Here is a 12,515-nt window from a genome sequence, read left to right on the forward strand (position 1 = left end):
AAATTTCAGAGATTCTCCTGGGAAATTTTTAGGGATTTCTTTAATTGTTTTCGGGGTTCTTACACAGATTACTCTCTGGATTCCTTCCTAGATTACTCCTGGGATTCTTTCAGGTTTTCTTCTAGGATTGTCTCAAGAAACTCTTCATGGATTACTCAGAATCCTAAGAGATTGCTCCTCGATTCTTTAACAGATTTCTTCCGAAACTTCGCTTAGGTTTTCCTCTGGGGTTCTTACAGGGTTTTTGTTTTGCGGGTTTCTTTTCAGAATCTTTTCATTGATCCTTTCTGGACCATTCCTTTAGGATTTTCTTCAGGGTATTCTTCCGGGATTCTTTCCTGGTTATTTTCCGCCATTTCATCAGGGATTCCTGGCAGGATTCTATTGTGGATTTCTCACGGGCTTCCTTCAGAAATTCCTCCCAAGATTTTTTCATGGAGTCTTTCCAGGATTCTTTTATTGGTTCTTCCCGTTTTTTTAGGAATTTATCCGGAGGCGTCTTGCAAGGTTTCTTTCAAGGATTTCAAGGATTCCTGCAGGTTTGTCTCAAAAAACTCTTTAGGGATTACTCCAGGATTATTTCATAGATTGCTCCTAGAATTCTGTAGGGATCCTGTAATCCTCCTCGATTCTTTAAGATTCTTACAGGGATTATCCCGGGATTATGTGAGGGTTTCCTTCTACCTCTAACAGAAATCTCTGAAGGAATTCCAGATAGCATCCGGGAAGAAATTTGGTATGAAACCGCGAAAGAAAACCCCTAATCAAATCTCTGGTTGGAAGAACTCTTTTAAAAAGTAAAGTTTGGAGATTATCTGATTTACTTTTTGAAAGATTTGTTAAAATCTCTTGTTTGTTTTAGAGTTTATCAGAGTTTATCGGAATATCCAGGATTACACCGGATCCACCAGTTTTGAATCAAAATTACTAATATTTCATCGCAAGTAACATGTTTCCCTCAAGTTGTAAGATTTTCATCGATACCTGAACATTACTACACTATCAGTAGCGATCCCTGGAGATCAACTCAAAGCTTACAGTAAATGATACTTTTATTCATATTCATGCTGAATCTAATTGTAGCATGTTCGAAACTTGTAGTGTAGTGTAGGAACCAACAAACGGAGCTTATGAGTAGCCCTCGTCTTCAATGTGCATCTTCAGGGGTATCCAGGCAGCCTAAGCTACTAGATAAGGCTCTGGATCGTCAATCTGGAGAAGGCGGGTTCGATACTCGTACGGTCGGGAAATTTTCTCAACTTCCTGGGTATACTGCATCACTATGCTTGCCTCACAATATACAAATTCACGATATGTCAGGAAAAGAAAGTCCTTCAATCAAGAACTGTGGAAGTGCTCAAAGAACACCGTATTTGAAGAAAGGCACGTTAAGTTGCACTGGGAACGTTGAGTTGAGCATCTTCAACCCCAAAAGTTTGGGGTCACTATCGTATAACATGGAAAAGTGATTTGTTGATATTTTTGTCATCTTTCATTCAATTTTAATTCTTCTTGGCTTATTTGAAACAAAATTAATGATACTTACTACATAGACATTGAACCACACATATTTGTTGAAATTTACATACTAAAACTTAACGTAAAGTTGTCTCATTTTTTGAAGTGTGGTGAAATGTGTTATCTTTTCACAACATTTTTATAAACAAAAATCGTTAAATACGTTAAGTTAAAGACATCAAACGTAAATTCAGTTAATTATTTTTGAAATGAACCAAAAATAATTAAAATTGAACTATGGATGACGAAGATATCACCAAATCACTTTTCCATGTTTTATGAAGGTGACCCCAAACTTTTGGCTGATACATCATATTGAGGGGTGACCCCAAACTTTTGGTCGATGACATGAAGAGTTAATTTACTTAATAACTTGTTTTCTAGATTTTTTTGCTGAGTTCTGTAAAAAGCAGTTGGAAGCTAATAGAAAATGGGTTATATTACCGCTCTCATCTTAAAATTTGGTCGACCCGATTTCCAGCGACACTGCCGTAAGTTTATATTCATTTTTAGAAAATTTGGCTACTTTGGGTTAAGTTTACATACAAAATTTTTTGAAAAAGTTTCTTTTAAATCATGTTCAAAGTTTATTTGACTTATTATCTTTTGAATGGAACCTAGGGTTTTGAAATCGGACGCAAATTGGCGGAGATATAGGCCTTAAAAATGACATGTTCTTGAGGGGGTGACCCAAACTTTTGATCGGGAGTGTATAAATTCCCGTGTAAATTTATATTTTTAATTTAAATTTTACAACTAAAATGGAACGAGCTCACCATGCTAGATAGTTCAAATTAAGCACCGTGCTAGAATTTCTCCATATAGGATGCCTTTTGAAGTTGTCTTCCCATTTTCTATTTCCAGTTGTCGAAATGGCTAAGATTGCCCTCGGATTGACGCCCGGCCAGTCGAGCACCAGTGGAACATCCAGCCTATCCGCGAGCCTGGAGTCATCTTCCTCGGTCGGTGGCATACCTTCGGCTGCCAAGCGAGGTCGCTTACTAATCCGCCAACAGCGGATAAAGAAAGAAAGCGATTCATCTTCGTCCGGCCAGCAGTACGGCTCCGATCTGGACACCCCGGACGGAACGACCATGTACTCACAAAACCTGCTGACGGTTCCGACGCACCATCGCTTCGAGAGGCAGGTTTCCGAACCGATTATCCCGACATCTCCCGCCGTATCGTCTCCGCCGGAAGCCCGGAACGCAGGCGCCGATCGGTCGCATAGTGGACACCATCTGGCCGTCTCCCAGCAACCATACCTTGTGAAACAGCACTCCCACCCATTGCTGCCTAGCCAAACCTCGAGCTCCCTGGCACCCCATCAGGCGTTCCAGACCATCTCGTCATACTCTCTGCAACGTCAGCTCTCTCACCCAATGACCACCACACAAAGCTCAACTCCGCTAACGCTGGTCACCAGCAGTATTGGCTCGACCCACTATCTGACGCCGTCCTCCTCTCTGAAAACCGACTCGGACGAAGAACCGTCGACACCCGCGTCTACAATACCGCAGATCCATCTACATACTGATCGCACATCGAGTCCGACCGTTGTTCTGGTTCCCGATTTGGAATCCCTGCAGCAACAGCAACCCCATTTATCCGGTAGTACAGTAGGTAGCACTGGTGGAGCTAGTACCACAACGATTACCACCAGTAGTACTTCCGGTACTAGCACCACCAGCTCAACCACTGCTGCACTACTAGCCGACCTGAGTTCAACGACACCGAGTTCGATCCGAGTGAAAGGCGAAGAGCTGTCCCGATCCGCTTCGTCCCCTTTGGTAAGTAATTTGGCCTAGCAATCAAGAGTCTCAAGACCATCTACATCTGTCCCATTTCAGACGAGTAGCCGATCGGCGGAAATCCCTGGCTTGGACAGCCAGCGGTCCAGCCACTGCCCGGTGGTACGGGAGGGCCCTGCGTTGGGATGCAACTTCTGCTGGAACACCATCGATGCCCATGGGCGAATTCTGCGGCGGAAAACTAAATACCACTGTCCCGAGTGCCAGACCAACCTGTGCATCGTGCCGTGCTTCCAGGAGTACCACGAACGACAGTCGGCGGAAAATCCCGCCCCTACGGGGAATGATAGTGGTGGTGGCGGCGGAGGTGGAAGCAGTGGGAGTGGAACAAGCGGTAAATCCGGCCTGCGGAACTATCCCAAGTCAGGTTCGATGTAAGCGAGGGGCGATTATTGACGCTTTTCTTTTTATGTGTTTGGGGTCAAGGTGGGGACTGTACACGAGGAGGGGTGTCCTCACAGCTTTTTAGGGACATCCCTATCTGGTGCAGTAATGTGTCATTTTCTTCGTTGTTCATAGTTGTTTATAGGAGGGCAAGAAATGAACACTCACACAAACACTGACTACAATAGAAAGTAATGAAATTTTGAACGCACCTTCGGCTCGGATCGCTCCCCCGATCACGATCGTCTACTCAGATTTACTCGAACGTTATTGGAATGCTGATTGAAAACAAAGACGTAATCCTAAGTCAGCACTCATGGTATGGTTTCTTCGTTACAAGAGACCGAGACACCGCCGTAATCTGTTGGCCATACTGCTGTTAAGTCTAGTAGGCACCAGGTGACAGTGCTGTACAAAAGTTATGCAAGTGACTATTAATTACCAAAGTAACCAGAAGTTCTGATAAGATGGTTGCGGATTGTTATATGTTGCTTTGTAGCCTTTCAAAGTAAATCCATGAGTAGTTATCTGAACTTAAAAGTTCACATTATGAGTTTGAATAGTGTACTAAGCTGTTTCTGACGAAACATGTAGAAACAAAACAACATTTTCAACTACATTTTAACAACTGTTTTGAACTTACTCCGCATTACTAGATAACTTCAAATTTGCCTTCCATTATTTATTTTTTTCTAAAGTGAGCCATTGAAATGACAATTTAGAGTTCTTAAGTGAACTTCCAGGGCGCTTGTAAGTTCCGAGTAGCATCTAAACCAGCTTTCGAGCTTGACATTTGTAGGAACTTCTGTGCAAAGTTCTAATCAAGTTCAACGTATCCCTCTTAAGCAGCTTGAAATCTGTTTAAGATGCTCTTCTGAACTTTATGTAGGCTAAAGTTACTGATCAGCACACTTTAACCTCTTAAGCAACCAGGAAGTTCCGTTCAGAATTTTTTCTCACATTTTTAACACTTGAAAGTTTTTTTTTGTGGAATGGGAATTATGGTTAGTTGGGTAAATCAGATTGTTTTTGATTGAAAGGTTTTCGAATTCGATGGAAGTTTTTCAATGAAAGATATTCCTGGCCTGATAGAAAACCCGAAATGTAAACAAATACAAGCTTCAAATGTGAACGGTAATGCATTGTCGGCAATGACAGCTCCGCAGTAATGTCGTCCTGAATCTGCCGGAAGGCGATGGTGATCGTAATCCTGTTTCGTTTGTCGGTGGAGTGACCGTCCGGAGGGGTTTTAGTCACACGTATATTTGTATAAGTCCTCCCAGGATGTAGAGTGGACACTTTGGCCGTGATTAATCAGATTCGTTCAGCAGCTAGATGGGAGGCAAATAAACAAACAAACTTTTTGAAACGGTACGCGACCGAACCACATTTTGAATCTAGACAGAACAAAGAAGAAAACAGATGAAGCCTTAAAACCGCGATCACTGCTTTTTGGTGAGAAAACGAAATCGAAGTCATGTTTTATTGGGAACTGCTGTAAATGAGTGTAGGTAGGATTATACTGATTGTAGTAGAGTTTTAAGACACACGCTGTGGAGTTTTGAGGGTGTTAGAGCATTTTTTTGGAAATAGGAATTCTGCTTCTCAGTTTCTCATTGTGAAGAAAAATTATACCTAACAAATTAATTGTGTTGTATTCTCTGCTTCAATATGAGCAATCGTTGTTGTTTACATCACTACTCTTACTGTTTTGACCTCGGTTATTTAACACTTATATGTTTTTCAGAACTAGGGCCGCAGATCCATTAGTGATTTTTCTTTTATTCCATTTCATGTTTTTTTTTGATAAGGGCGAATTTAAAATGATAAACTTTTCTAATCAAACTTTCCGAAGACATTTCAAAATGAACTTTGATGGGATACATATAAGTAGAGATTTGTTTGACAATTCTTATTATCAAAGAATACATTCTTTGCAAATTCAAAATTGGATTCCAAAATGTTTTACTTTAAAATAACCTTTAACTTTAAAATTCGCAAAGCGTGAACTTCAAAGCTGCTTTGAACGCTTACAAGTTGAACATGAGCCTCCCCTTCCGGAAAACAGGTAATTGATGATAAGTCCGATATATCCAACCCAACAAGAACCGCCGCAGTCGTACGAGTAAGAACCGTTTACGATCGATCCCACAGCAAACACCCAAGGAGAAACTTTTCATTATAATTCACAAGTCATCACCAACAGTGGCGCCAAGTCCTGGTTCAAATCCACGGCTCAATTCTACGAGGTGCCCAAAACAAGGGTTTTCAAAAAACTGGAAGATGAGAAAAAGTTTCAGCAGCAGTATCTGGATCAGAAGTACAGTTTAATATTGGAGTTTGACAGCGAATTCAGCAGTGAAGTACTGGACGGAAGTGAGTTGGAGAGGATTGAGGACTGAATTTTTTCAACGGGACATCGTATTGTGCGGCAAAATTGGACTCTGAAGTTCATGCAAGGGTTAAAGAATAAATCTCGCGCTCAGTATCATACGGGCGTATCTACAATGATCGATTTCTCTCCATCGATTTTCTCTTCGGCTAATAACTTGGCCTGCAAATCAGTTTTGATTGTTTTTGTTGTTTTAGATGCTAGTCCTAGCCGTCCTTCACCGAAATACACCGAGAGATCATCCGAATATTGATCGTATTTTCCGGAATAATCCGAAGAGAAAATCGATGAAGAGAAATCGATCATTGTAGATACGCCTGTATGATACTAAACGCGAGAAATAGACAGTACAACACAAATCTGCTCAAGTGCTCACGATACACATCACTCGAAGGATGGATCAGCAATATACGCAAGCCTTCAATGTTGACGAACTTCAACGTGTAGTAGCAAAAAATATCTGACAGCGCTTGTAACTGGCAACCTGAACGACATTGGAACAGTTCCGGTCGGTATCTCGGAATACGGTCCTCCAGTTCATAATATTGGGATAGCGTCTATTACGAACAACTTACTACCTCAACAAGGCTCAACTCTGATGCGCCAGACTGTGTTCTACAACATTTCGACCTGGTAGGACACAAAATGGTTTTCCTTCCGTGTTTAATACTTCATAGCCGGCATAGCAGTAATCCTCAAAATGCTGTATGGAAGACTAGAAGCTATAATCCACAATTAAAAAGGTTAGAGCCCTACCGAGTTATAATACATAGGGAGAAATTGGAAACCGTAGTCAATTTCGTCCTCGGAGTTGACAACCTTGTAGACTTAATTGCGACTGCCTCCCACAGTCTCACTAACCTTCTAATATCCGCCCTACAGAATCCGGACAAACAGTTCAGGCTTCCAGATGTACCTACAGAAGGAAACCTGAAAATTTCCACCGCATACGTTGCAGGCATGCGAATTGCAAGAACGATATCCTCATCTAGCGCGACTACCGTTCGAATCAAATGAACTAAGTGGGGCTGCTGCTCAATCGACACTAAGCGCATTCATCATGTCAACCACCATTGTGTTGAAACTTGCACCCTTGCACTGCTGCGCAGGAAATCAAGATCTTCATTTGTCAGTGAAGAAAGGATATAACGGATGACCTGTTATGGAAGTATGGACAACGTTAGACTACCGGAGTCAAAGCAAATGGCTTTGAACCGATGTAAGTGTTTGGATCGTCGTCTGATGAAGCACCTCTCTCTAACGGAAATTTTCAGGCTCAAAATTGAAGAGTACGTCGCGAAAAGTTATTATGGAAAACTTATTATGGAAGAGCTTATAATTCCATGAAGTCCAAGAAACCGGGTAGAACAAGGTTAGTAAGGGACGCCATCGCCACTGTTCATGGTGTATCCCTGAACTCCGTTTTATTACGAGAGTTCAAGATAGCATTTGCGCCGATCGTCGGAAATGTATCATATGGTACTGATGCGCGAGGACGACCAACATTAACAGCGGTTCTTTTTAAAGTAACAATGACTCAGATCCTGAACCAAGTATATACGTCATGAAGATGCAATCATTCAGCGTGTACTGTTCGCCCAGTATCGCAAAACATAAATATTAAAAATCATAATGCTGAACAATTCAAGAAAGAAAGCCCAGCAGCTGTTGAAGCAATTACCAACTATCACTACGTGGACGATACGCTTATGAGTGTGGAGAAGGAGAAGAAACCGTGTATCCGAATGTTAGAGAGATCCACAAGAAGATGATAGAATGAAAAGCGTCTGACCAGATCAGATGGAATGCCCTGTTACAGTAGTGCCTAATAAGGAATGATTTATTGAGGGGATACAAATTCAATGCTTAAGTTATGTTAACATCTCCCCTTAAGTGAGTATTTGATTACACATAATAACTTCTTGCAGCTTGGGTCCAGGTAACGCCTTGGTCAGGATATCTGCCGCCTGCAGATTGGAAGCCACGTGTTCCTCCAGCTTGATCGACTTCGCCTCAATTTGCTCTCAAATGAAGTGGTATCGCATGTCGATATGCTTCATCCTCGCCGAGTATAGTAAAGCCCATCTCCTTCTCAGCCAGGCAGATTGAACTCTTGTTGTCGTACTTGATAAACAGTGACTCGTGGATGCCATACAGCTCACGGATGAACCCTTGCCTTCAGATGATCTCTTGAGTGTCATGTATCACCCCGATAATTCGACAACGACTTTGTCGAATTACCCGGGTAAACTTTTAAAACCTTGCTCAGTAAAACTTGGTAACTCTATTTTTGTTTTTGTTTTTATTTTCGGATTTGTTATTGAACATAATTTCAACAGATATCGTGGTAGTGCAAATAAAAAGCTCGTTCTTTCTACGATTGTTGCTTACCTCAGTTTATTCCGGTTGGTTTCGATAGAGCAAACGTTGTTTAGGGGTGGGCGGGGCATAATGAGCAGGTGGGGCATAATGAGCACCTTGTATTTTCACTGTAAATCTTCAAATTTACAAAACAAATTGCTTAATTGTAGCTTAATTATCTAAAATCCAATGAATTGATGACGAAACATTAGTCAAAAAAGCAGTTTACCTTGAAAAGTTATTCAAAATGCGTAAAGTGGTCATGTACCGGAAAAATATTATAAGAAACAGGTGACCTAAAATAAGGTTTTGGGAATCGAAATAACAATTTTTTTGGGTATCTATCAAGTTTCTTGATATTCCCTGAGCTAATGAAATGTATTCGTAAAACTTTTCAACTAATTGTAAAATTATTTTGTGGAAAAATATGCTTCAAAGAGTTGGTAGTAGGGTGGGGCAAAATGAGCAACTGGTCAAAAAATGATGAAAATGGTAAACATCTTCAACCAACGAATTTTTATTTTGGTTTTATTTGTTTTGATGCATATAGTAAGGTTTTGCCATTAACTTTCAATTTATTAGCTTGAAAATGTCGGTATCTGTATATTATCACCGTTTAAAAATTCCTCAATAGTAGACTCTTTGGAACCCCACAGTTCCCTACAAATTAAACCCCGTAATCCCTTCAAATTCTCATTGATTGTTGCCGGTATGCTTTATCATTGACAAGAATAGTTCATTAGCATTTGATTGTGTCCAAAACTGGGATTGATCATCCTGCCCCACCTAGGGTGCTCATTTTGCCCCACCCCCAAAACGGAACTCGCAATTTTATACGTTTTTAAAAACATAAAATTTTACAACATTTATAACTTTATTCGGAATTTCAACGATTAGCTTTTATAAGTTAAGGTTCAAATGAGGATTGAACGTTAAAATTACATATTGATTGCACTTATTTTACTGGATTTGGTGGTAAAATGCTTAAGCTGCTCATTATGCCCCGCCTACCCCTACCTACTGGATCCTGGAGTTCGTTCGTCTTAAGGTATCGCAAAATCCTCTTGGTCGCTGTCCAGTGTGGAAGCCCGGATCACTGCAGAATGAACTCACCACGCTTACCGCGTGACTGCCCAACACACATTTTTGCTGTACAAGAGAGGAACAAACCATTCTTAAGCAAACTTTAGCTTAAGAACTTGTTATTCAGCTAATTCTGATTCTTGGGTGATGTCTGGCCTCGTGCACTATGCGATAAACTGAAGACCTCCAATGAGTTCGCGAAATGGAACTTCCTTCACCCTTTAGAGTTTCCCCCTCATTTTATGGGCTCATTGTCTTCTGCAGTCTCTGGTTCGCGTCCAGCGGAGTCGATACTGGATTGCAGTCCGTTATATTGAATTTCTTGAGAAATGATCCTGATAACTCACAGCTCCAAAATCTGCTTGACTTGGCCTAGGTCCTGCATCTGGAATTTATCGCACAACTGCTGCTTCACACATCGTCAACCAACTCTTGATGGTAGGAGAACAAAAGAAAGTCGTCAACGTTGCCACCTTCGATCTAGTAATACACGCACGTGTCGTATTTCGAGCGCTTCAGTACCATCCACTTTATAGTTTCCGGTCCAGCTTGATGAGCTACTTGAGGCCGCACAGAGCCTTCTTCAGTCGGCAGACCTTTCTGTGTGCGGCTTCGTTCCGGAACGCCTCCAGTTGCTCCATGTTTATCTTCTTACCGTCCAGATCGCCTTGAAGGCACGCTGTCACAGCGTCCACCTGGTGCACGATGAGATACAGCTGCGCGATGAGATACGCGTCGTTCGCGCTTCTTTCTCTTCTTCTTTATGGCTCTATGTCTCCACTGGGACTTGACCTGTCTCGCTTCAACTTGGTGTTCTTTGAGCACTTCCACAGTCAGGGATGGGAACACTCACTTACGAAGAGTTACACTCACTTGCTGGGTTCTCAGCTCAGAAGCGTGCAATCAAGAAACGATGTATGAACGACTTTTGCTTTGTGGTGAGTGTAATTTATATTAACCTTGTGGAGAGCTGCCTTCGCAGCTCCCTCACGACTTTAGTATGCGTGTGCGACCCCTACACAGAAAAAAATATTCATGTAAAATTCAGCGAGAAATCATGCACATAAAGGGAATGCTAGAGTTAGTGCATATTTACATGAGATATCATGTAAAATTACGTTACAATCGTGTAAATTTCCGCTAATAGTCACGTAACCGGTTGGAGTCCATGATGGTTTACGCTATGGTTGGCGGAAATTTACACGATGGTAATGTAATTTTACATTATATCTCATGTAAAAGTGCACTAAATCTAACATTCCCTTTATGTGCATGATTTCTCGCTGAATTTTAATTACATATTTTTTTCTGTGTACTCTATTCGGTAAACATTTGGGCAAAACCACTAAGCAAAAGTCTTCCATACATCGTTTCTTGATTGCACGCTTCTGAGCTGTGAAAATTGCAAGTGAATGTAGCTCTTTCCAAGTGAGTGTTCCCATTCTTGTCTACAGTTAATAATTTGCCTGCCATTCCATGAATTTGTATATTGTGAGGCAAGTACAATGATACCACCGACGAACTGACGTGGCTATTGATCTCAAGGCATTCGACCAAAACATAAAACGGTCAATTTAAAAGCCAGTGATCACAAATATCAAACTGATAGTGACATTTGACAAAATAAAGACGCAAGCAACCACCGTAAGCCTGCTACGTAGTCAATGGCCCTTTTCTGTTTCTCTTCCATATAAGATTTTCACCTTTCATTCTTCCGGCATCCGTGCGATGTGACCTGCCTAGCATAGCCTGCCGTGTTTTATTAGTTTGACATTACCTATTCATTTCTTTATACAGTTGATATAACCCGAATATTCTTTGCCGAACTTCACTTTTACAGACACCGTTCTAACATTTTACTAACAGGAATAAAATAACAGCTCATATTTTGAAGCAGAGAATTACAACAGCAATTGTTACAAATGTTGCTTTTGGGCCATTCAAAATTCGACCAGAACAGACAGAAGCAGAAAGGTTTTAGTTGTCCAGTATTTTGAACAGTCAATATAAAAAAAAACGAACAGCACAGCGATACTCACGAAACCATCAATAATTGACTTAATTGTTTCAGTTTGAACTAGGGGGACGCTTTCACACGATAGCGCAACATCTACAAACTAATCGAATATATTGATATCAGAGCACTTACTGTTCATGTTGTTGTTGTAGCCGAACGAGACAATGTATCAACTAACTCTATAGGAAATAAATGGAAAGTACCTGACATTTAGCCGGATGAAAACATAACGAGCCACAACCCGCAACGAGACAGTTAGTGGGAGGGAAGCAACTCAGAGCGTGTTAAATATTTGGAAGAGTACTGGGAAAACAGAAAGCTATAGATATATATTTTTGAAACCCTTTGAATACCCAGAGCTCAGAATGAGCACCAAAACGATGCGATGGGAGGAACGTAACACACCTTTTTAGCTTTTAATTTGTCTAGGATGCTGAAGTGTTAACCGTACCTAGCTGAAAAAAAACGAAACACTAACTTAGATAACACATCAATTAACACGTCCAGAAAATAGGAATCGAGCAAACATTTTCGCAAATTTGGGAAATGTGCTTGAGTAGCATTAAAACTGGTTTCACATAACCCGAACGGTTATTGAATTTACCGGAATTTGAATCGCATTTTGTCCGTTGTACATCTACGTTTCTTGGTACAACTTAACGATGTTCTACGGTTTCTTTGGTGGTCGTTTACACGCCCACAAATCGACGTAGACTTTTGAAATGGCAAACACACCTGATTTGCAGAAAGCTTAACTTACCAGTAGATCATAGAGACTAGTTAAATTGAATGTATAAAAACTATTGTATGGAAAATGAACTAATTGTAAATTTATGGAGCAAACTATACGTTTGCAGAAGATGAAATAATGCTACAAAACGAAATTATATATTACTAAAATAAATGGTTTACATAGACAAAAGTGCACACTACTCAAGGCCGAATATCC

At 40.9% G+C, this 12,515-nt stretch overlaps 1 protein-coding gene across 1 annotated transcript; it reads left to right on the forward strand.

Annotated features, from left to right (window-relative positions):
• The first annotated feature begins 2,353 nt into the window (after positions 1 to 2,353).
• Positions 2,354 to 12,488, forward strand: LOC109403197 (uncharacterized protein DDB_G0271670). The gene is made up of 2 exons (XM_029878464.2): positions 2,354 to 3,308; positions 3,369 to 12,488. The coding sequence occupies exons 1-2, from the start codon at positions 2,391 to 2,393 to the stop codon at positions 3,705 to 3,707; spliced, it is 1,257 nt and encodes a 418-aa protein (XP_029734324.2). The 5' UTR covers positions 2,354 to 2,390; the 3' UTR covers positions 3,708 to 12,488.
• The last annotated feature ends 27 nt before the right edge of the window (positions 12,489 to 12,515 follow it).

Source organism: Aedes albopictus, chromosome 2 (assembly GCF_035046485.1).
Source record: "Aedes albopictus strain Foshan chromosome 2, AalbF5, whole genome shotgun sequence".
Classification (NCBI taxonomy): domain Eukaryota; kingdom Metazoa; phylum Arthropoda; class Insecta; order Diptera; family Culicidae; genus Aedes; species Aedes albopictus.